The sequence below is a fragment of the Calypte anna genome, chromosome 3 (assembly GCF_003957555.1).
Source record: "Calypte anna isolate BGI_N300 chromosome 3, bCalAnn1_v1.p, whole genome shotgun sequence".
NCBI classification, from domain to species: domain Eukaryota; kingdom Metazoa; phylum Chordata; class Aves; order Apodiformes; family Trochilidae; genus Calypte; species Calypte anna.
Window position 1 is genome coordinate 3811960 of NC_044246.1, and position 24957 is coordinate 3836916.

General features: G+C 45.7%; 1 protein-coding gene across 1 annotated transcript in view; it reads left to right on the forward strand.

Annotated features, from left to right (window-relative positions):
* PGBD5 (piggyBac transposable element derived 5) overlaps positions 1-24957 on the forward strand; it is a 67198-nt gene that overhangs the window by 27149 nt on the left and 15092 nt on the right. The window contains exons 2-3 of the mRNA XM_030448443.1: positions 3410-3837; positions 13661-13795. Of these exons, the coding sequence (XP_030304303.1) occupies positions 3410-3837; positions 13661-13795 (563 nt within the window). The remainder of the gene's footprint in view (positions 1-3409; positions 3838-13660; positions 13796-24957) is intronic.

The following is a 24957-nucleotide window of genomic DNA, read 5'->3' on the forward strand; positions in this document are numbered from 1 at the left end:
TTCTATCAGGAGTTTCTGGGTAAATGCCATTTAAGTCAATGTAAAAATCCTTTAAAAGTGCAAATTCACTATTCAGGTTTCTTGTGTGGTTGATTCTCTGGATGGGATATATTTGTGTACTTAGATAGAAAGTCATATTTAAATAATTCAGTTTAGACTAGTCATTAACTATGCAAAACCCAATTCATGTTAAAAATTCATTTCTCTTCCTACTGAAATTCAATGTTGTCACTCCTGTTTCATGGCAGATCAGTAAATTATGAATCAATTTTGCCAATAAAAGCTGCTTTTTAAGACAATGAGATTATACAGGGGCTTTCAGAATTATATTTAGTCAACAATTAGGTTGATGTTTGAGTCAGTAAGTGATTCAGCTCACTCTTTTTAGAGCTGTGTAGGCTCTGCATGGCAAAGAGGGTACAAATCTTGCATATTTATTTCAAGAAGGACAGCAGAGAGTTGGTGATGTGTGGCTGGATAAGGCTGCTGGGTAAGGCAGGGTTGTCCTTTTCCAGGATTCCTGCCAGTTCTCCATCATCACTTTTCAAGGCAAACTTGTGCAGCTACTGAAAACTTAATCACACCCAAAAATACCCATTTTGTGCTCTTGATTTCCCAAAGCTTGAGTCCAGCCTCTTGCCCGTATCCACCTGAGCTATTGCACTTCATCAGGCTGAATGCTTCAGGGATGCATTTTGGTTGCTGTAGGCAAGATTTAAATTGTTACCCCCACTCCCTGCTTAATTAAAAAAAAATTAAAACCACCTCCATGGCTTACCTGGAAGTTTATCCAGGCACTGGAGTTTTACTCCATAGCTACTCCAGGCTTTCTGTAGGGGTAGGAATAGAGTCTGTGCAGTGTGTTATTCTCAGAAAGCTGTGTCTGCTGGAGAAATATCCAAACCTGGTTAAGTTGTGGGGAAGGAGAAAGTGATGTTCTCCAAGTCATTCATTCAGAATCATTTGTAGAGCAATTTTGTAGAGCATTTTCTCTCAGCTCTAACAGTCTGGTGGGTGCCAGCTGAATGTGAGTCTCCTGATCAAAAGAAGAGAACTCCTTGATAAGAGGCTTTATTATTGCAATAACAGTTCAGGTTAAGTATATCTGTTCTAGCCCTGTAGTTTTCACTTCATAATGGAAACCTTTCAGCTGAAATTTTCTGCTCAGTCCTTACCAGAATGTGGTTTATGTCCTGCTCTTTGCTCTGGTCCTGTTTTATAGAGGAATGGACTTTAAGCTGAACTCTTTCCCTTCTCTTCTCTTGCAAATTAAAATTGGAAAGTAATCTTTAAATACCTGGTTCTTTCCCCAATGCAGTTGTAAAAACAAAAAGAGCAAAAACAAACAACAACAAAATTTTGATTGCTTTTGTGGCATTCTTTGTAATCTGAAGCTTCACTGTTTCAATGTCTTGGTGCTTTTTTTGCTATTTTTGAGCTCACCAAAGTATTAAGGCTTAAGAGCAAGTCCAACCACAGCCTTTGTGCTGTTCCTTGTAGTACCATTTCAGGCAAAATTTCTCCTGCAGGCTTTAGTTGTTGCTGTAACTAAGGATGTGCCATGAGATCCAGGGGCCAGGGCTGAAGGGGAGCTGTTAAATTAAGGTGCCAGGTTTATGAGATCAATCAATGTTGCAATCATGACATTTTGGCAGCCTCCCATTTTTAGGGGTTGTGTTTTGGGGTTTTTTCGTTGTTTGGTTGGGTTTTGTGTGTGTTTTTTGTTGTTGTTGGGGTTTTTTTGTTTGATTTTTTAGTTTGTTGGGGGTTTTTTTTGTGTGTGTGTGTGTGGTTTGTTTCTTTTGTTTGATTTTTTTTTTTCCCCTTTTCTTCTGGAACAGTTGAAACCAGCAGGGAAAGTGCAAGGTCAGTGAAAAGCTGGGTTAGGGCTTTTTGCACAGGTGTGGTAGTGAGAGGACAAGGGGAGATGGTTTACAACTTGAAGAGGGGGAGATTTAGGTCAGGAAAATAATCTTTTTTTTTAGGGTGGTGATGCTGGAACAGATTTCCCAAGGAAGCTGTGGCTACCCCATCCCTGGCAGTGTTTAAAGCCAGGTTGGATGGGGCTTGGAGCAACCTGGGCAGGTGGGAGGTGTCCATGCTGAGAGGTTGGAAATGGATGAGCTTTAAGATTCCTTCCAGTTTGTGATTCTGTGATTCTAAATTATGGGAGGAAGAGGACTGGTGTATGTATTAAAATTCAAAAAAACCTCCCATGAGTTGCTGTGGGATGACATCTCATGTCTTTGACTTATTCTGGTCATGTCAGAGTGCAGGGTAAGGCTCCAATGTGGTGGAAAATCATAGAATCATAGAATCATAGAATTGGCTGGGCTGGAGGGGACCTCAGAGATCATCAAGTCCAACCCTTGATCCACTCCCGCTGCAGTTCCCAGCCCATGGCACTCAGTGCCACATCCAGGCTCTTTGGAAATATCTCCAGACACGGAGAATCCACTACTTCCCTGGGCAGCCCATTCCAATGCCTGATCACCCTCTCCAGAAAGAAATTCTTTCTCATCTCCAACCTAAACCTCCCCTGGCACAACTTGAGACCTTTTGTGCCCTCTTGTCTTGCTGAGAGTTGCCTGGGAAAAGAGCCCAACCCCCCCCTGGCTCCAACCTCCTTTCAGGGAGTTGGAGAGAGTGATGAGGTCTCCCCTGAGCCTCCTCTTCTTTAGGCTGAACACTCCCAGCTCCCTCAGCCTCTCCTCATAGGGTCTGTGTTCGAGTCCCTTCACAGCCTCCTTGCTCTTCTCTGGACCTGCTCCAGGACCTTGATATCCTTCCAGAACTGAGGGGCCCAGAACTGGACACAGGACTCGAGGTGTGGCCTCACCAGGGCTGATGTTGGCATGATCTGTGTATGGAAGTTTGAAAGTCTTGGATTAATCACAGGGAACTGGGCAGGAACTAAAGGTGCAAAAGAAAAGGTGGGATCTGGTTCTAGTGCCCAGGAATTGTATCAGCAGGGATGATCCGCCACTCTCTGGAGGACTCAGACACCTTCCTTGGAGGCTGTTTTGGGGAAGACACTGCCATGACATGCATGTGGGAAATAAAAGACTTTCCAGAAAAAGGCCTAAAGAGGTGCTGAGAGTGAAAGGTACAGATGGGGCATGAGTGGAAAAATTAAATAAATGCTTTGTCCCAGACCTGTGTGACCTCCTAGTCTTGCTACAAAGGAACAACTATTCAGAGTGTGCTGTCCTTGTGTAATAAAGGAGGAAAACAGAATGTAGGAGGGAAGTTTCCTGATGAGATCTGTCAGACAGTGGATATACTTTCAAAGGAGTCATGTCATCACTTTGGCCTTTTTTTCCTACTTCAGGAAAGTTATTTAGTCCCACTTTACATTGTTGGTGTCACTAAGGAGTGAGTTTCTCTTCCCTTCCTGCTTTTCTCCTAGGTCCAACACGAAAAATGCCCCTGACTGCCAGTGCCATGGACTTTTTTCAGCTCTTTGTCCCTGACAACGTGCTAAAGAACATGGTGGTCCAAACCAACATGTATGCCAAGAAGTACCAGGAGAGGTTTGGCAGTGATGAAGCCTGGATTGATGTCACCTTGACAGAAATGAAAGCCTTCCTGGGCTACGTGATCTCAACCAGCATCCACCACTGCGAGTCCGTCCTCAGCATCTGGAGCAGTGGCTTCTACAGCAACAAGAGCATTGCACTTATCATGACCCAATCCCGATTTGAGAAGATCCTGAAGTACTTCCATGTCGTGGCCTTCCGTTCCAGCCAGACAACCCACAGCCTCTACAAAATCCAACCTTTTCTGGACTCTCTGCAGAATGGCTTTGACTCCGCTTTCCGACCGTCGCAAGCCCAGGTAAGAGGTAACCTCATGGCAGGGAACATCTCACCCAAGTGCTCCAGGTTGGCTGGATGTATCTGGAAGCCTGGAGCCTGAGGAAGGAGCTGGGGTTTGGGAATGTGAAGCCAGGCTGTGCTGCCTCCAGGAAACCTGAGAGAAAGTGGCACTGTCCCTTGGCAGTGCTCAGCATCGTCTGAGTTAGGGCTCTGCAGTGCAGGTTCCTGATGCTTCCTGATGCTCTCTGAGATGGGGCTGCTTGCTTGGATGCTCTAATCTAGTCCACAGACTTCTCAGTGAGCTTACACCCTTGGGAAGATGTGTTGCATCTCCTGCAAGGGAGAGCAGGAGGAGCAGAGGTGGTGGAGTTGGGCTGGATGGACAACCTGGAGTCCCAGGCTAAGGGATGGATGCAGGAGCTGAGCTTGCTAGGAATGACCTGCTCAGGAGATGCTTGCTGTGGGGTCCAGCAGCACAAAAACCTCCCCACAGCTGGGCAAAGGGAGGGTTTTAGGGTTTGGGAAGATTTTTAGCCTTTGCTGTCTGTGTCTGTGGAGTGCCTGGGCCAGTCCTGGGTTTTAATGATTGATGCTCCCATGGAAAAACAGTGATGTGTGGAGTTGCAGGTAAAGTGCCAATGGAAATACTGCTCCAACCTCTCAGTTCTACACTACCAGGAATAAAAGTAGACAGGACTCTGATGAATTTACATTTCCAGGTACAATTAGGGGTAGAGCAGAATGCCAGTCTGGAGGGAGGCTGCTCCACAGACTGGGCATACAATATAAAAGAGCCAAAAATAGTAACTTTTGTAGCTGATGGTTGTCTGACCACTTCTGTACAGCTGAACAATTTTATTGTTTTTTAAAGTGCAGCAAAAATCTTTCCTTAATATTCACTCTGTTTAGAACTTGTTCCAGTATAAATGATCTACTTTTAGAGCTGTGGCTGCTGGTCACATTCAGAAGTCTGAAAAGAAAAAGGAACAAGCATGAAATACATTACTGCTTGAAATAATTTTTCAGTCATCTCTCTGTTTTCAGATATAAAAAGATTTTGCTTAGACATTTGGAAGTGGTGGTGTGTTCATCATCCTCTTTGGCTTCCTGTTGCCCCTCTGAAGCATCACATTTTTGCCCAGTGCACAAAATAAATGAAGATGTAGATGAAACACATTCCTTGGAGTGTGCTTAAAATAAATAGCAAATGTTTAGAGTTTGTTTGTTCTATTTTATAGACAATAGAATTTGTACCTTTGTAATTCAGGACAGCAACTGTCTAAAAACTGTTAGTGTAGAGAAAGGAGGAGTGTTCTCACTAATCCTGGCCAGCAAGGTGCATTTCCAATGAGATAAAACAGAGTGATAGAGATGGAATTGTTTGGGCTGAGCTCTCATTAAGGTATGAAATGTAATCCTCATGGCCACTGACTTCAATGAGCAGAAGATAAAGGCTTCAGAAATGTGATCACTTTGTCTAATGTAAATGCTCCTAATGGGGTGCTGGGAGACATGCTGGGAGTGCAAATCCATTAAAGGATAAAATTTGATTTGCATGTCTATCCCTTCTCCCATCCCTTCCCCCCCCCTTGAGCAAGAACTGGATTGACAAAATCAGAGCATCCCATTGGCAGGGGCAAAAATCTCTACAAGCAAAATCTGTGCTTGTGTTGAACCTGGAAACAAGATGATGCTTCAAAAAAAAAAAAAAAAAATGGGGGGGAGGAAGGTAGAGATGACCCAGTTCTCTTCCTCCCCCTTCCACTTTTCTATTCCCTCATCAGTGTTTACATCAGGGATTTGTCTGCTCTGTGTTTCAATGGGACTGAGTGGAACAAAAAGCACTAAAATACAGCTTCAAAAATAACTCCATGAGAGAGAAAGAGGTTTTGAATCTGTTGTTAAAAATACTTCAATGTAGGGCTGGTAGCCTACTGGAGGATGCTCCATGCCTCCTCCCAAAAGGAGCCTTGTGCCTGACATCCTCCTGGGTGCCATCTTGGGGACCACACTGGGTGTCTCAAGACACAAGGACCCCATCTGCTCCAAACATCAGGAAAGACCTCTACATGGAGATTGTCTGGAGAGCAGATTAGCAGACGTCAAACCCAGAATGTCAGGCCCAGTGAGAAATCAAAGAAATAATTAAAAATAATATCCCAGTTGCAGAGAAATTTCATCAGCAAATTCGCAGATGACACCAAGCTGGGAGGAAGTGTGGACCAACTCGAAGGCAGGAGGGCTCTGCAGAGGGACCTGGACAGACTAGAGAGCTGGGCCGATTCCAACGGGATGAGGTTCAACAAGGCCAAGTGCCGGGTCCTGCACTTTGGCCACAACAACCCCATGGGGAGCTCCAGGCTGGGCACAGAGTGGCTGGAGAGCAGCCAGGCAGAGAGGGACCTGGGAGTCTGGATTGCCAGGAAGGTGACCATGAGCCAGCAGTGTGGCCAGGTGGCCAAGAAGGCCAATGGCATCCTGGGCTGTATCAGAAACAGCGTCACCAGCAGGTCCACGGAGGTGATTCTTCCCCTGTACTCAGCGCTGGTTAGGCCACACCTCAAGTACTGTGTCCAGTTCTGGGCCCCTCAGTTTAAGAAGGATGTAGAGGTCCTGGAACAGGTCCAAAGGAGGGCAACCAGGCTGGTGAAGGGACTCAAGCACAGGCCCTATGAGGAGAGGCTGAGAGAGCTGGGGGCTGTTCAGCCTGAAGAGAGGAGGCTCAGGGGAGACCTCATTGCTGTCTACAACTACCTGAAAGGAGGTTGTAGCGAGGTGGGAACTGGACTCTTTTCACAGACGACCTTCAACAAGACAAGAGGACACAGTCTTAAGTTGTGCCAGGGGAGGTTTAGGTTAGATATTAGAAAGAATTTCTTCACGGAGAGGGTGATCAGGCTATGGAATGGACTGCCCGGTGAGGTGGTAGATTCTCCGTCCCTGGAGACATTTAAAAAAAGACTGGATGTGGCACTCAGTGCCATGGTCTAGCAACTGCTCCGGTGGGTCAAGGGTTGGACTAGATGATCTCTGAGGTCCCTTCCAACCCGGCTAATTCTATGATTCTATGAAACAAAGGAAAAAGGGGAAAGCCCCATTCAGATTTTGGATTTGCTGCCTCTGAAGGAGTTTTGGGAAGAGGGGCCCAGGTTTCCATAATCAGGGATGTTTGGAATCCCAAGTTTAAAATGGATTTGTTTCTGCGGCTACACCTGGACTTTAAACACCAGACCTGGGGGGTCTGGGTGGCTCGTGCCTGAGCTGTGATGCTCACCAAAGCTTTAGGTGACATCTTGTAAGTGGCATCAGGCAAAGGAATGACTTGGGCTCCTTGCTGCTGAATCCAACAAGGGTTTTGGGGTAGCCTTGTCACTGACTTTTCTTCCTCTGGCACTACGGCCTCACAGAACATGGGTCAGGAAGATGCCACCTTTAGCTCACCCCAATGGACAGAGCAGACTGCATCCAGCAGACAGTGCAGCATCTGCCTTCACTGTTATTTCTTCTATAGATTTTTTGGGTTTTTTGAAAGCTAGCAAAGATTCTCCAAGTGGAGCTTCTGTCAGAAAACATTAAGGTTTTTTTTCCTCATGCGTGACTCCCCCCAAAAATGTGCATGCAAAAATGATACCATGGTTGCTATGTAAGGGAAGAGAGGGAGAGAGAGAACTGTGCCAATATGGAAAAACAAAGAAAACAATCTAGTGAATTATAATTATTCTGCTAAATATACTGAGCAAACAAAAGGAAATAATTACTCTCCAGCTTATGAAGGGATTGGAAGGGCAGAACAGTGTAATTGTGTGTCAGGAGCATGAGCTGCCATTTCAGAAGTTAAAAAAAAATTATGTGCACTGACCTAGATTGGATAGCAGTGACAGGAATAATCTCTGCATCCTATCCCTGTAGAAATAACTGCTGCCTCCACCCAAGCATCGAGGAGTTTTGCATCTGTGCCTGGAACCAGGGTTGTCTCTTGGCTTCTTGGCTTTGTCTCTGTGCTGCTATTTCCAAGTTGGAGATAGGGAACATGCCTGAGCTGGGGTGATCCTGCACCAAATTCAAGGGTACTCACCTGCCAAGGAGATTCACTGAATTCCAGAAACCAGAGGAGGTCAGGAAAACAACATCACTGCTCAACTATCCCTCTGTGCCTGCTGAGCAGTTCTGTGCTCATCAGGAGGATGTGACCAGACAGGATTGCTGTCCCTGACTGCCCCTCCACTCTCTTTTTCCTCTCTTCCCAAAGTCCCTTCCTTCTCTTTGCCACCTGGGAACCAGGTTTGCACCTCCCTGGTGAAATATCAGCAGAGAAAAGTCAGTTTAAATCCTTACTTCAGGCAGGAGTGAACTCTCTGGCAAGAAGAGAGACATGACTGAGTGGGACCAGTGACTGAGTGGGACCAGTGAAAAAGTTGGGTTTGGTTGTGTTCTGCTCCTGGTGGCATCACAGGGCAGTTTCAATGCTTCAGTGAAGTTCTTCCAAACCAGCTCCCAGCATCAGCTGGCATTTTCTCTGAACCACAGAGAGGCAAACCAAGGCTGGTCAGCTCATCTCTCTCTGTGTCCTCATGGTTAAATGTTGATTTAATACTGGGCATTTCCAAATGAGAAGATCTTGCTCAAGCCACACCTGCTGTATCTCAGTTTTCTTGTTTTCAGGATGAGTTTTTGTAAGTGTTCCAGTCCCAAACCAGGAGGGTTCTGTCTTGGGGCTTCTGTGAATGGGACACAAAGGTGTCAGTGCTGAGAAGTCATCAGCCAAGCATCAAGCACAGAAGAAGAGAAGGGCAGAGAGAGGAACAATGAGTATATTGAGTAGCAAGGGACATTTCTGATGTCCTGTAGCTCTTGGCCAACTAATCCTCCAGTGAAGGCAGATTTTAGGGAGAATTTGACAGGAGAAAATTATGAACCTTTATGGCTGGTTTTAAACTACCTAATGGTAACAAAGGGCTGTACGAACTGGTTTTATTCTTTTTCTTGAAAGAGAGTCAATTGATAATAAATTAGTAGAAGAACAAGAAATCCTTACTGCAGGGGGTTGGACTAGGTGACCTGTAGAGGCCTCTTCCAACCCAAATCATTCCAAGATTCTTTGAAATCATGGTTCCATTGAAGGTGGGAGTTAACCTTTGAATGATGGCAAAGAAGATCAGAAAAATGTGGAGAGGCCAAACAGGACTTTGAAAGGGAAGAGAAAGAATCAGTCTAATGTAGTAAAGAAGATCTATCAGAGAGAAATGAAGAAAAGTGATGTGGCCAGTGTGATGGACCAGGAGGATGGCAACCTGGAGGGCAGGATGGCCTCACCTTGAGGCCAGAAGGAAAACTGTTGCAGGATGGCTGTGGGTTTGGATGAAAATTTGCCTGGGTGGGTGGGTTGTTAGTCTAAAATGGGAAACATTACTCAGAAAGCATGGAAAATGCAGGCAGTGCCTGGCTCAGAAGACCTTGCAAGGAGCTGGAAATAATAAAGAGAGAGATTCAGATTCCCTGGTCAGTGAGATCTGCAGCAGGAAGAGAGGGATGTCTGCAGTGGCCAAAAAAAGGAGATATTAAGGGGTTATCTTAAGGGAAGGGAGAGGCAGCATAATAAAATCAGAAGTGGCAGTAAGATATGCAAGCAGAGATGTCAGCTACCAGCAGAGAATTTAGTTTTGGTGGAAAGAAGCAGATGCAATGGCTTAATCTGGGCATCCAAGTGCAATCAGCCAAGGGACTCAGTTTCCAACTGGATGGTGCCCACCAAAAACCAGACACAAGGCAAGGGGAAGAAGTTTCTCCAGGAGACAGCCTGTGCTGGGGATGGCCATGGAGCTAAAAGAACAGGAGCTGTCTCAAGGTTGTGTTTGTTCATTATTCTAAGGCAGTGGGGTCCAAGAAGTCCAAGTGCAGCAGAGTTAGTGGTGCTGGGCTTATTGGGTTCTGCTCTTTGTGGTGAGAACAGGATGGGTGGAACTCTGGGGTTGGAAAAAGTTTTGGAGGTGATCTAAAATAGAGAAGAAAGGCATTTCTGAGAGTGGTGTCTGTTTTGTTCAGTAAAAGGAAGATGCTGGGAGATGGAGCAATTGCTGGGGAGGCAAGACTCCAAGATGGGACTCCCAACATTTGGAGTGCATCACTTTTTAGAGGGTAAAATGAGGAGTGAAAGCTTTGCAAGAAGATCTAGGAGGGCTGAGGATGGCTGTATAGAAGAAGGAAAAAACCCACCCAGTGGGGTAGCTGTGGGGGAGTGAAGCAACTAAACCAGGAGCTGCTTAGACTGGAAGACAGCTGGGGATTTGAGAGAAGAAAGAAAAAGATTTCTATTAAGAAATCCACAAGGTTTCTTTCCTGTGGGGAAGTCAGAATAGGAAAAGGGGGAAACATGGGGAGTGAGTCAAAGATGGTGAAGAGGTGGCCAGGAATATGTGTAGGAGTTAATTAAGCTTGAAAGTAGATGAGAGGCAGGAAAGAGTGTGCCATGAGGGCATTAAGCTCCCTCCTGGAAAAGTGGGCAGAGCAGGAATGGGGAATGTTGAAAGGAGCAGCTCCCACTTTGCATGGGGGTTTGGCAAAGGTGTGGATTTGAGATTACAGAAGGAGCAAGGAAACTGAGAGTCAAGAAGAGTGAACAAACTAATAGGACTGGTCAGTGGCAACAGGGCTAACTTGGGTCATGAAAACACCATGTCAGTGCCAGAAACAACACATTTCCCCCTTTGAAAACAAGGCAGGAATCAGCTGTTCCAGCTGTAGGCACAGCCCAGGCAGTTCCTTGCTTGCAGAGAACTTTAGAGCTGTTGAAGCAGCATTTGGATAGGGAGCAATGACAAAACTTCTCTCCCACCCTCTCTGGAGGAAGCAAGAAGAGCAAGCTCCAGGGTTTTCATTCCAGTTTCCCATCCTGTTGGCATTCCTTTTTGGCAGCAACATCAGATCTTGCTCTCCTCTCTTTCCATTTGCATTCCCCCTTCCCAGCAGTTCACTAAGGGCTTTGATGGAATTCTTGTCTTCTTATGGAGAAATGGGGATGTGTTGAACTTTGGGGATAGGGAAGAGGACAGGAAGCTCTGGGTCCCTGGGGAAGGCAGGGCTGTGAGTGGGTAGAGAGAAAAGAAAGATGAGGAGTGGTTTTCAAAATTTGGATTTGCTTTCTAGGTTTAAGGCTGACAGACTTCACTGTGTCTTAGAGTGGGAAGGGTAAGCAGGATGCAGTGGTGAGAGCTGATGTTATGGTGCAGAGGAGGGAGCTGAGCTCGTGACAGAAGGCAAAAAATTTCCACAAGTGATGCTTTTACAGCCTTTCCTTCCTGCTGCTCTCCATCCTACATCCTACCAGTTGAACCACACCACTCAGAAGGATCTGGCAGGCTAAGAGGGTCTTTCCAGAAGGTGAGGAATTCCTAACAGCATATCTAGCTCCATCCCAAGGGATGTTGGCCCTCCTCTCTGCACAGAAGAGGCAGAAAGAAATGAGGGCATGTTTAATATTTGCAAAACACTCTCAGAATTCCCTGAGGTGGAGGTGTGAAATACCCGAGGTAGCCTTTGAAAAGAAGAGTGGTGTTTTGTGTGGCCCTTGAGAGAGGAAGAGGATTTGGCTGCAGTGGGGGAAGGGGGCAGTTGCAAGTGTTACAAACGGAAGAGTTTTGTGTGCAGCTTCCCTTGCTTTCATCTGCATTTGGATGTATAATTTGAGCATTTCACAAGAGTGCTTTCAGATGGCTCTCTGAATGTTTTATGAGCTGTTAAGAAGTGGAGTGTGGATAAATGAAAGCGTGCAGGGGAGGGCATGGGTGCCTATTTTGGGCTGCCAGAAGGATGTTCAACAAACATCTTGTATTCAGGAGGAGGCCAGCAGCTGCTCATCACTGATACTTAACTGCTTACCCACTACATCTCTTCTAGGAGCAGCATTCCCAGGTTAAATGCAGCTTTCATAGAATCATAGAATCTTAGAATCATAGAACTGGCTGTGTTGGAAGGGGCCTCAGAGATCATCAAGTCCAACCCTTGATCCACTCCTGCTGCAGTTCCCAGCCCATGGCACTCAGTGCCACATCCAGGCTCTTTGGAAATATCTCCAGACACGGAGAATCCACTACTTCCCTGGGCAGCCCATTCCAGTGTCTGATCACCCTCTCCAGAAAGAAATTCTTTCTCATCTCCAACCTAAACCTCCCCTGGCACAACTTGAGACCTTTTGTGCCCTCTTGTCTTGCTGAGAGTTGCCTGGGAAAAGAGCCCAACCCCCCCCTGGCTCCAACCTCCTTTCAGGGAGTTGGAGAGAGTGATGAGGTCTCCCCTGAGCCTCCTCTTCTCCAGCCTCAACACCCCCAGCTCCCTCAGCCCTTCCTCACAGGAATTCTGCTGGATCCCTTCACAGCCTCCTTGCTCTTCTCTGGACCTGCTCCAGCACCTCAATCTCCTTCCTGAACTTCCTGAGGGGCCCAGAACTGGACACAGGACTCAAGCTGTGGCCTCCCCAGAGCTGAGCACAGGGGCAGAATCCCTTCCCTGGACCTGCTGGCCACGCTGTTCCTGAGCCAGCCCAGGATGCCATTGGCCTTCTTGGCCACCTGGGCACACTGCTGGCTCATGGTCACCTTCCTGTCAATCCAGACTCCCAGGTCCCTCTCTGTCTGGCTGCTCTCCAACCACTCTGTGCCCAGCCTGGAGCTCCCCGTGGGGTTGTTGTGGCCAAAGTGCAGGACCCGGCACTTGGCCTTGTTAAACCTCATCCCCTTTGTTCCCATCCTCACCACTGCCTGCACGCAGATGGGCACAAAAGTAGAGCCCCTGCAGATGTGCAAAGAGTTGGTCTGTGGGGGAGAGCATCTGCACCAGGGATATTCTGTCTCCTGAGGTGATGACTCTGGAAAAGAACAGGTTTCTTTAGATCCTAACCCATTGGACTTGTTTTCCATGTGGCTTTAGAAGGGTCTGAATGATGGCCTGCCAGGGTGGCTCCCCCTAAGGTGTCATGTCTTAAGAGGTAAACCTGCAGTGACTTGCACTGATTTGGATGTAGGAGTCTGAAGTTTAGATTTAGTTTCTATTTAGGTGTCTGAAGTTGGTCAGGATTCATCAGCTGAGATGTTTCAACAGTTTCTAAGCATTTTTACTCTCTCAAGTGACTTGCTGGACACCTCAGCCACCGTGCAGTCAGCACTGTGGATGTCATGCACAGCTACCTGTGAGCTGCAGGGAGTTTCTACTGATCTTCTATGGGTGTGTTCTGTGCCATAAAAACTAACAAGTCTGCTACCCAATTAATGGAGAGAAACATAACAAAACAGCTATGAGGAACAGGGAACTACTTTCTGCATCATCTGGATTCAGAATGCAGAAATTGCTTTTGCAGATTTTCATTACTTGCTCCAGCCTGCCTTGTCCTTTTCTATTCCTGCTGCTGGTCCTTTCTCTTTGTGCCTCCTTTTGTCAAATCTTTCAGCTTCTGAGGCAGCAGAGACCTCCCTGAAAACCTCTTCCTCCACCAGGAAAAGGTCTTTTGTGTTTCTTTTTGACCTCTTCAGGTGGCAACAGAAAATATCTTTTCCTTCCTTAACTTCTCTCCCTCTTTGCTGTGTGTTCTCCTTTGCTGTAATCAGATGTTCTTTACAACACATTGTAGGGCATATTTAGGTGGAAGACATTCTGCCAAACAAGATGAAGCTGCTGATGAAGCTTGGAGAAGGATCCTGCTATACCCCCCCCCTCCCCACCCTCTGCCTCATTTTGGAGGCACATTGAGCTGTAGATAAATGTTGAGAGGTGGAGACCACATTTTGGAAGGATGTTAACATGTAAATGTCCTTTGTCTCTTTCCTCCCCTCACTTTTTTTTCTTTTTGGCAGGTGCTACACGAGCCCCTGATTGATGAGGATCCTGTTTTCATTGCCACCTGCACGGAGAGGGAGCTGCGGAAGAGGAAAAAGAGGAAATTCAGTCTTTGGGTTCGGCAGTGCTCATCCACTGGTTTCATCTGCCAGGTGGGTTTTACCTCTTCAGATGTCTTGATTCAGTTCCAGCAGGCCCTTGAGTGTACTGCAGGACCAGAGGTGACAGTCACTTGTCTTCATCCCCCTGCCAAGGACTCCAATCTGCAGGGCCCTGACTCAGATCCTAGATGCAAAGGATGGGGATGAAAAGTTCCCAGTGCTCTGCTTCTTCTTCTCTGATTTAACTGATGCCTCTAATGCTGTCTGCCAGCCCTGAGCTAATTACATTGAAATGGAGATAAAAGGTCTGTCTGTTTGTCTATCCTGAGTTTATCTAACTGTCTAGGTACTGAGACTTCTGGGGTTTTTAATGAGTCAGCTTCTCTTTCTAAGTATAACACTGGGACAGCCAGTGGTGCCCAATAGGCTAAATCAGTGAGGTATTAAGATGTCCACCTAGTTTCCTATTACATCTCTTTTCACACCTCTACTTCTCAAGCAAAGAAATAAAATCCAATGTGACTTCAAGGTGAGATAGGAGTGCGAGCAGGAGAGGTGTTAAAGTTTGCAGTGTTGTAAAGCATTAGGGGCAACCTTTCTAATTCTGAGTAGAAATTCCATTTCCTCAATTGCTGAGGTGTTTTGAGAGCTCTTGAAAAACCTGTCCCTTTATTTTGATACCTTGAGGTGAGGGGACAGGTATTTTCTGATTTTTTTTTTCCCCCAAAGAGCTGCAGTGCTAATGTGGTGTCCTTACATGCTCCTGAGCACGTTCAGAGATGCAGGCAGGGGGTGCATATTCCTGCTGAGGCTGAATTCATGTCAAAACTGCAGGGCCTGTGGATTTGCTACAGATGAACATTGATTCACAGTAAAATGTGGACCATGAATCCCTGTTGGAGTGGCTGGGCAAGGAAAGAGGCTCACTGGGAGCACTGGTTTGCATTTTCAGCACTGCTGTTCACTCTCAGAAGAAAATTAAGATCACAGATTTCTCATCTAGGTTTTAAAGCAGTTTTGTTAGGTACAAACTAGATTCACCTTGTGAAACATCCTTGGAAATTCCAGCTTTCCAGGCTTTTGGGAAGTCATTTTCTACACTGATTAAATCCTTAATCTTCAAGGTGGACTCCACCAGTCCCACCAGCTGCATATTACTGAAGCCTGATGGGTACAGAGAGGACAAAGTTTGCTGATTTTTCTTGCCATCCCCCCCTCCCAGCCCACTGCCACCAAACTAATAAATCTTCAGACATGCCAGAGGTTTCAGACTCTGAGTTATAATTACACTCTGCCTCCTGTCCTGGCCATTGAGAAAGTAAATGAATGGAATGTCAAATTAAGCAGAATAGATGCTCAGCACCACCCCAATCCTTCTGCTCCCTTTAATGAATTAGATTCTGATGCTTCACTTGCATCCTGATGACGTCCAGGATTATCTTACCAGCTGCTTTCTATTTCCCTCCCATGGCTTGGCTGTAATTATCATCATGCTGAGATGACTGGGTGAGAGGGACCTCAGGGAAGGGTGAGAAAGAAGATACAGGAACATTCAGGCTAAAATTGGTCAGGGGAGGATGGGGAGATCTTCAGCTGTGGGGTGCTTGAAATGCTCTGGTCAGGTAAGGCTCAAACTTCCAAGGGGTCTCAGAGAATCCTTTGGTCTCTCACCCACCTGCTGTCAGAAAAACCTTGGAGCACCCACCTTGGGTGAGAGGGACCTCAGAGAAGGGTGAAAAAGAAGATACAGGAACATCCAGGCTAAAATGGGAACACTTGGTCTGGGGAGGATGGAGAGATCTTCAGCTGTGAGGTGCTTGAAATGCTCTGGTCAGGTAAGGGTCAAACTTCCAAGGGGTCTCAGAGAATCCTTTTGGTCTCTCACCCACCTGCTGTCAGAAAAACCTTGGAGCACCCACATGGAAGTAAGGAGAAATTGTGTGATAATGTCTGGATGAATTCCTTCCCTTCTTGTTTCCACATAATGACATCAAGGTCATTTTATTCTGGATAAAATAATCAATATTTTATAAGCACTCAGTTCAAAAGTCTGAATAATAGAAATCTATAAAAAGGTGAGGCAGCCCAGGCAGAAGAGGGAAGGGAGCTACATATTCCTGGCTCTCAGGAATAAAAGGAATCTCAAGAGGTCTGGGATGCTCCTGGCCAAAAGCAAGGACCCCTAAATCTGAATGATGAGCCTGGTGGTAGAAAAAATTCTCTGTTTAATGGTACCCCAGTTTTCTCAGTGATCTGCTCTGTTGGAGGGAGTTGGCTGGTTTGTTTTTGTAATGAAACAGCTCCTGGTTGGCAGCTCAGGGAGATGTTGGTAATATTTAGCTGTTTGACTTTAGCTGCTTTTTCTCTTGAACAAAACTCTAAATTGTTTTTGGTTTTGTTTTTTTTCTGGTGGGTGCTTTTTGGGGTTTTTTTTGGTGTTTGATGGCTCATCATTTGCTTTTTTTAGCAAATTGCTTTTGTTTAAAAATCCAGCCCAAGCAGCTATTCATGGAACAAGTGGCATAAAACCCAAATATTCCTCATTGATCTAAGAAGGTGCATGGGTTTAATTATGCATAATATCAATAATCTACATATATTAGGCTACTTTTCTGTCTTTTATAATACAGATAACCTGACTCCACCCTGACATTTAGGTCTCTGACATGGATGCACAGCTTCAGATTAAATCTCTGCTTTGGAGTTCCTCAAGCAAAGCATCTTGTTGCAGGGAAACAAAACCTTTCAGAGGGTTAGAAGGGGCTCCAGGAGATCTGACTTTGGTGAAGTAGGAGGAAAAATTCCTTTTTCATCCCTGCTTGCTGCTGGGCATCAGGGTGGGAGCAGCTGCTGATCCAGGAGAGGGTTTGAGCCTCTTTGTGCCTTTCTTTGTAATTCAATAAGAAGAGGAAACTCAGCTTGCAGGACCTCAGGTGTTCTCTCTGCTCCATCTCCTCATTTCCCTCCTGTATATTTCCCTAGGTATGGGTTAGCACTAATACACTTTTGAAACCACTATTTTAATATCTTGATTGCTCTTTAAATGGTTCCAGGAGCCTGAAGTGTTTTAACCAGAGTAAAACTGAGCAATTCATCCTGTTTTCAATCAAAACTCTGGTTGTGTCACTTTTTTATATCGCCCCTTTTTCTCTCAAAAGCCTGGAAGCTCCTAGAAAAACCAAAAACGTGCACAAATGTGACTGGTGGGACTCCTTTTCATTTTACATGTAGCAATAGAGCTCATGGAAAACTGCTGAGAGTTCCCAAATATCTGACTGGGGCAGTTGTTTTGTCCTGGGAGGACACATCATGCACCCTTTCCTTTTGCCTTTCCTTTTTCTCCTTTTTCTCCTTTTTCTCCTTTTTCTCCTTTCTCCTCTCTCCCTTCCTTCTTCATTTCCTTTTCCCTTTCCCTTTCCCTTTCCCTTTCCCTTTCCCTTTCCCTTTCCCTTTCCCTTTCCCTTTCCCCTTCCTTTCCCCCTCCTCTTTTCCCCTTCCCCTTTTTCCTTTTCTTTTTTCCTTTTTCCCTTTTTCCCTTTTTCCCTTTTTCTTTTCCTTTCCCCTTTCTTCTTTTTCCTTTTTCCCTTCCTTCTTAATTTTTTCCTTTTTTCCTCCTTTCCTTTCCTTTCCTTTCCTTTCCTTTCCTTTCCTTTCCTTTCCTTTCCTTTCCTTTCCCTTTCCTTTCCTTTCCTTTCCTTTCCTTTCCTTTTCCTTTCCTTTCCTTTCCTTTCCTTTCCTTTCCTTTCCTTTCCTTTCCTTTTCCTTTCCTTTTCCTTTCCTTTCCTTTCCTTTCCTTTCCTTTCCTTTCCTTTTCCTTTCCTTTCCTTTCCTTTCCTTTCCTTTCCTTTCCTTTCCTTTCCTTTCCTTTCCCTTCCCTTCCTTCCCTTTCCCTTTCCCTTTCCCTTTCCCTTTCCCTTTCCCTTTTCTTTTCTTTTCTTTTCTTTTTCTTTCTTCTTTTCTTTTCTTTCTTTTCTTTTCTTTTCTTTCTTTCTTTTCTTTTCTTCTTTTTCCTTTTCCTTTCCCTTCTTTCTTTTCCTTTCCCTTTCTTTTCCTTCCCTTTTCTTTTCTTTTCTTTTTTTTCTTTCCCTTTTCCCTTTTCTTTTCTTTTCTTTCTTTTCTTTTCTTTTCTTTTCTTTTCCTTTCTTTTCCTTTCTTTTCTTTTCCTTTCTTTTCTTTTCCTTTCTTTTCTTTTTTTCTTCTCTTCTCTTCTCTTTTCTTCTCTTTTCTTCTCTTTTCTTCTCTTTTCTTCTCTTTTCTTCTCTTTTCTTCTCTTTTTTCTTTTCTTTTCCCTTTTCCCTTCTTCCTTTCCCTTTCCTTTCCCCTTTTCCTTTCCCCTTTTCCTTTCCCCTTTCCTTTCCCCTTTCCTTTCCTTTTCTTTTTTCTCTGGCTCATGAAGAATGACCATAGCCACAAGGAACTGTATCAAAATGCTCACTCCTTGCATGGCTCTTCCTGCACAAGAAGCTTTTCTGGTTATTTTTGCAGGAGGAGAAGGAAGCTGCTGCCATGCACTGAAGGCCAAGGGGGGTCAGGCAGGAGGAGCTGTTCCCCCAGTGCCTTGGCCTCAACCACAGCCCCATGGCATCAATATAACCCTAAAGACTGTCCCTGACCCAAAGATTCAGCAATCACCAAAATGGAAAGCAGTGTGCAAGGGGTAGAGAGCATCAGGCTGTGTTAATCAGGGTGATGGGCAGTAATGGAATTAGCTCATCAATCTATTTGCTTTAAAAAAACCAAAAACCTGTGAGAGCATGGTGGAGAAAAGATGGCTTTATGGATGTCTTTACTTTTTCCTGCTCCTTAGAATGAAATTTATTCTCTGAGGCTATTCTGGAGGCTCATCCTTTCCCATACCCAGCTCTGCATTTGCTTTGATTCAACTGGCAGAAAATTCTCCCAGTCACCCATTTCATTTCCTTTTCACTTAAAATCCCTCTGAAATGCCTCACTCAGATTTATGAAGTCCTTCAGCTCCTGGTGCTGAGACTGATTTTGAGTTTCCCCTGCTTCCCCTGAAGGATTGATAAATCAGAACAGATTAAGGACCAAGATTGGGTCTCTGCAGCTTAAGGCTTCCCACACTGCCTTGGACCATGGTGATTATTTAGAGAGCAGCCAGGATCAGGCTGGTCCCTGCATGAGAGGGTAAGAAATGGCTCTGTCCCTGAAGAGCAGCAATCTCAGTGAAAGAAGATGCTTAGTTTGCTCCATAGATCAGTGGCAGAGCTCAGCTGCAGCAAAAGATAAAAAAATATATAAAACAAATATAAAATCAATATAAAACCAATATAAAAATCATGCATTGATAATAACTGCTGTAGTTGATTCTTGATTCCAAGCAGGGTAAGCACAGTCAGCTTCAATACTTCACAAACCTCTTGATTTTAAGGAGTAAGAACTTGTTTCCAGAATTCAGGGAAACTGAGGTGGTGCCCTAAAGAATTTCTAATTTCACAGCATGGCAAAAAAGTGCATTCAGTCACTGGGAAAAGGAGGGATAAATAAACCTGGAGTGAGTGTTCTGATCGAGGTCAGAGAGGCAGGAGAATTATCCATCTGTGCATTCATTTAATGAAGCTGCTGAGAAATGGTGGTGGTTCAGCCTGTTTTAAGTTCTGTTTAGGGATTACTCAGAGCCCTTGGGTTTCTTTAAGCAGTGCCCTGGTGATTTCTCTGCTGGTGGAAAAGTTGCAGCTGGGAGACACAGATGATGCTGCTGCTTTGAGGAGGTTCTCAAGGTCAGGCTGATTGCCTTCATTGCTGCCTGGAAAATCCTATCTGCATCCTTCCTCTGGCTCCCACCAGGCTCTGGCTTTTTAATATCTGCACTTCTGTGTTGTCAGCATCTGAGAAACTCAGATCTCAATTAAAAGCCAATTGTCCCCCTGGTCACAGGTAACAGGTAACAGATGTCTGATGGGCCAACCCCATTCATTTCTGTGCAGTTTGCATCCCTGCCATGTCTCTAGATGAATGGGAAAACAAACACCTAAATGTGACTTAGTGCAAAGATCTCTCTCAGAGTTTACACACAGTCCTAGTGCCTGTTTTCAGATGGGAATGAAGGTTAATTTTTAGTTCCCATCTGTGGCACACGGATTTTCTACTGATAAACGTTCCCTGCCTGGTTGTCTCCTTGGTGAGGGTCTCACATCCTCTCTGCTTTAGGCAGGATGAAAAAACATCCCCTGCCCTAGCAAACTTAGCAACTAAAAGCAAGGTGAAGCCTCCCACAGCACAGCACTTGAGTTTGGGCACCTTTTGGCTGCTCAGAGCCTCTGCAGCAGGAGGCACCCAGCGGTGCTCAGAGCTGGCACCAACACACCACTGGGCACCAGTATCCTGCTCCCTGCTCCCAGTCAGCCTGAACAAACCAGGCACTCATCAGCCTTTTGGCTTCTTGGAAGTGAGCTGGGTCCTTGATGTTACTGAGTTGTCAGCTTCTCTATTTTTCTGGAGATTTTATAGCCTTTTATGTATTTCCTTCCCTGAGCCACTACCTATTATTCCCTTCAGCAGCCAGAACACTTCTGTTAGTTCTTATTTCTCTCATCTTGCATCAGCACTTCCATTTCTCCTCACTTTTCCATGTCTCACTTCTCAATAGCCATTTTCTTAGATAAAACTGGAGCCAGGGCTGTGGAATTCTGTGGCACCAGAGTGCAGCCTCAACCATGCAGGGGTTACACTCAGTCCATGCTTGTTACCCAGAGGGAGCTCACTGAAGCCATGCAGCAGCACCAAGGTGTAAATTAACAATTGCATGGGAAGACTGAATGCTTTTTAAGAAAGGTTTTGAGGAGCAAAAGGAAAGAGGTTGGTGCTGATTTCCAACCAGGCAGGAGAGAGGCAGCAGGGAAAGAAGCAAACGTGAGCTTGGGTGGCATTGGTGGTGGGATGTCTGGCTTCATAGGGCAAGCACAGGCAGGGAGCAGAGTGCTTAAATAGAGAAAGGGATCAGGGTGCTTAAAAATATAGAAAGGGAGGGCTAAACAGCAAAATCCTGTTGCCATTTCCTAGCCCCACTTCCATTTGATGCTGCAAAGAGGGAAGTGCCAGGAGGCTGACATGGTGGAAGCAAAGGGTTACACAGTGATCTCTGGGGCTGAGCACAGCCTGGGTGTCAAGATGCATCTGAGTAAGGCCAAAGGGAAGAAAAGTGATTGTGGTGATTGAAAAGAGAGCCAGACAGATATTTGAAAGAGTAGGAAAGGCTTTGTGAGAGACATTGCATGCAATGAGGCTGCCTGACTGAGATGTGGGTGACCTAGGAGAAGCTATAGGGAGAAGCCAGGATTTGGTGATCCACAGATTGTAGGTTCCCCATAGAGGTAAGATGTCATAGTGTCCCCAGTGATCCCATGGAGGAGTGATTTTAGGGGAAGAAAATCCAGGAGCTTTGTTTTAAGCCAGATTGGTCTTGCCCTGTCAACTCTACCATCACCTCTCTGCCAGTCTCTCCATGATCTTCTTGGAAATTATGAAAAACATGTGCAGGAGAAGCAGAGATTTGCCAGTCCTCAGCACACAGATCTGTGTGTTAATACAGACTGAAGTATTTCAAAATAGGAGGCAAAGGAAGAAGAGTTGGGGACCAAGGAAAGAGCTTCAGAGAGAGCCCCAAGAGTCAAATGGGAACAGAATGGGAGAGCTGGGTACCCCTCAAATGATGCTTTCAAAGAGAGGCTCAAAGTAAGGAAAAGTTCCAGTTTTGGAACCATCAGTGGTGCCAACAGCTGCTGAAGAAGAGCTAAACCTAAGAGCTGGCTGAGAGCATGGAATTAAAGAAGGGGAGAATAGAGGCTGCAGAAGATTTTATGTGGCACTGGATGAGAGGCTCTCCCAAGAACAAAGCTAAGAGAGAGGAAGACAAAGGGAGGCAGGATCCAGAGAGTGATGCTTGGAATGAGCAGTTGAATAGTTGGATGTGAGGTCTGTAAGAAAAATGGTTAATTTTGGTAGTTGTTCAAGATCCCAAAAGTATGACAGTACCATTCTTTGCTATTTTGCTCTTACAGCTGTGGCATCTAGAAACCTGGCTTCTATTTTGTGATTATTTAGGGCCTGTCCATTGTGAGATAGTTCACTAAATGTAGCCTTCAATATCTTCCTTCTGCTTATCATTACCTCCACACTTTTTTTTTCCCCTCCAAATGTCATCTGTTTCATTTGAGAACTGTGCCCTGGGGTACTTCAATTATTTATCCATGTGGAGTATTTGGGGTGTGCTATTCACAAGTGCTTTCAGTGCACCATCTGAGCTTTGAATATACATGGAATCACTAATATTTTAGTTTCTAGGCCACTCTTAAATGTGCAGTCAAGATGAAGCTTTTGTTCCTAAGTGCTTGGTTTTTTCACCTAGTTTCTAGTAAGACCTTATAAACCTTCCACATGAATTTTCCATAAATTGCCAGCACAGAGCAAGGAAATTCCTGTAGGCTTGTAGCACAGATACCAACCCAGAGACCTTCTGTCCTCTGGTAGCTTTCTCTCCAGTAGTCTGACTCTGTAGCCAGAGGTTCTTGGAGTTTCTGAACTAATTGACACGCAACTAAATGACTAACTAAATGACACACAAATTCGTGAAGCGTTCCATATTTTTTTTAATTTTTAGTGTGCCCAGGTGGCCAAGAAAGCCAATGGCATCCTGGGCTGGATCCGGAACAGCGTCGCCAGCAGGTCCAGGGAAGGGATTCTGCCCCTGTACTCAGCCCTGGTGAGGCCACACCTTGAGTACTGTGTCCAGTTCTGGGCCCCTCAGTTCAGGAAGGAGATTGAGGTGCTGGAGCAGGTCCAGAGAAGAGCAAGGAGGCTGTGAAGGGACCCGAGCACAGACCCTATGAGGAGAGGCTGAGAGAGCTGGGGGTGTTGAGGCTGGAGAAGAGGAGGCTCAGGGGAGACCTCATCACTCTCTCCAACTCCCTGAAAGGAGGTTGGAGCCAGGGGGGGGTTGGGCTCTTTTCCCAGGCAACTCTCAGCAAGACAAGAGGGCACAAAAGGTCTCAAGTTGTGCCAGGGGAGGTTTAGGTTGGAGATGAGAAAGCATTTCTTTCTGGAGAGGGTGATCAGGCATTGGAATGGGCTGCCCAGGGAAGTAGTGGATTCTCCGTGTCTGGAGATATTTCAAAAGAGCCTGGATGTGGCACTGAGTGCCATGGGCTGGGAACTGCAGCGGGAGTGGATCAAGGGTTGGACTTGATGATCACTGAGGTCCCTTCCAACCCAGCCAATTCTAGGATTCTATGAGTTTGTCAGCATGTGAAACCTACTGCTCAAAAATATGATGGCTTTTCTGTTTGCCTCTGTGCAGGCAAACATTCTTTCCAGAACAGTTGGCAGGTTGTTTTTTGTTTGGTTTTTTTTCTTGTTTTGGAAGATGTTCAACATAATCTTCACCCCATACCTTAAAACTTGGGCATTTAGGTAAATTGATTGATCCCTGCCTTTGCCTTTGTGATGGGAGGAGGCAGAAGCAATTGTAGGTGGGAGGAAAGATGAAGCTGAGACTGTGAAGGTCTTTTAAAGGGATGAGGTTGTTGTGATGCTGCATGGAGACTGAAGGCAGAAGAGAGGAGGGTTTGAGGGATGAGTTAAACACTGTGAGGAGAGCTGGAGTTGTGCCTGTGGGATTAAAACATGTTGGATTGAAAATAGCTGGTGCAGTTAGAGAGATGGCAGAACTGAAGGTGGAGCTGCTCTGATAAGAAGCAAAATAATTGAGGGACACCTAGAGAAAGCTCAGTTTCTGTCTCAGCAAGGCAGGAGAAAGAGCTTCAACCTCTTGGTGTTGCCTCCTGAGAGAAATGATGGCAAATCTATAGGAAATTACCCCTTTAGGTGCTGCAGATCAAATGGACTGGAAGCCACTAGCAAAAGACAGACAGCAAAACTGATCTCTGCAGATATTTGGGAAGCATTGCTCTGACTACCAGCTCCAAAAGCAGAGGATGTTGCTGCCAACATCTCCATCTGTTGTCCACCAGCAGTTGTCAAGCCTGGACTTCAGATGATGCTTTGCTGGTGGAGCACATGGAAAGGGCACAAAGCCATCACTTTGTCACAGGGCAAACCCAGGAGCTCTGGGAAAACAAAAAATTTTGGGGGAGCAGCTTCTGGCTGTGGCTGTGAAGGTCTTGGAGCCAATTTCTGACATTTCTCTGCTTTTTTCTGCAGAGTGCTGGCTGAGAAATGCCACTTCTGCATTACAGAAGAGGGGGGGATGCTGTGGGCTTCAGTAGGCTGGATCTTAATGAGCTGAAGTAGAATAAAATGAGCTGGATGAGGAGGGAGAAAACAAAGGCCATATGGGATCCTGGGCACTTGCAAGGGTATTGGAAGCTGTGCCTTTAGTAGTCATCTGTATCCAGCCCCTGTTTCACAGCAGCTTTTGTGCCTTCCAACATTATGCTGTAGTCACCCATCTTCCCAAGAGGACTGAGCATGGTAAAGCTTTGAATAGTGCTTGTCCAAACCAAGAAAAAAATGTGCCAAGAAGAAAGGCTGTGCTTGGATAGGCAAGAAAATGCCCAAGGAGGGAAAAAAAAATAAAAGGGAGTTATATTTAACATTGGAAGGAGTGTTTGGTAAAAGAGCAGTGAGGAGGTGAGCAGGGCAAGGGGGGATGAGAGTCAGAAAGTGGCCATTGCCAGGGATGCTCCAGGGAGCACAAAGTGCCAGGAGCACAGGGAGCTCTGCTAACAAAACCTATGGAATGTGTGGCATCCTAATAGGAAAAGAGGAAACCAGTAGCACCTCAGGGGATGCATGGTGGGAATGGTCCTAAAAGTAGCTGCTTGCAGAGCCCTGGTGAGGGACCAACTGGTGCACCAGTGATGCCAGCAGGATGCCTCATCCCTTGGGGAGTGGGGTTCCAGAGGGAACACCAAGTGAGGATGGAGAAGGGAAGATTGGGGTGGGAAGGGTCAGGACACTTTCCTAGGCATGGAGATCCCTGCTTTGTTTTCAGCCCAATTGCTCCTCCAAGGTCCAAATTAATCTGTTAATCTGTCTGCATCTTCTCTCTCCACTGCCTTGCCTGTAGATTTTAAGGGCTTGCTGTGTGGTCTCTGCTGTCTTACCAGTAACCTGATTTTAATTTTGATGGCAATAATCAGGAAATACCTTTGCTGTGAGTTTGGGACAGTCTGCTCTTAATAACCTGAATGATTTAGAATTAGCTGGTCCTCAGCCTTAGCACTGGGGAAGGC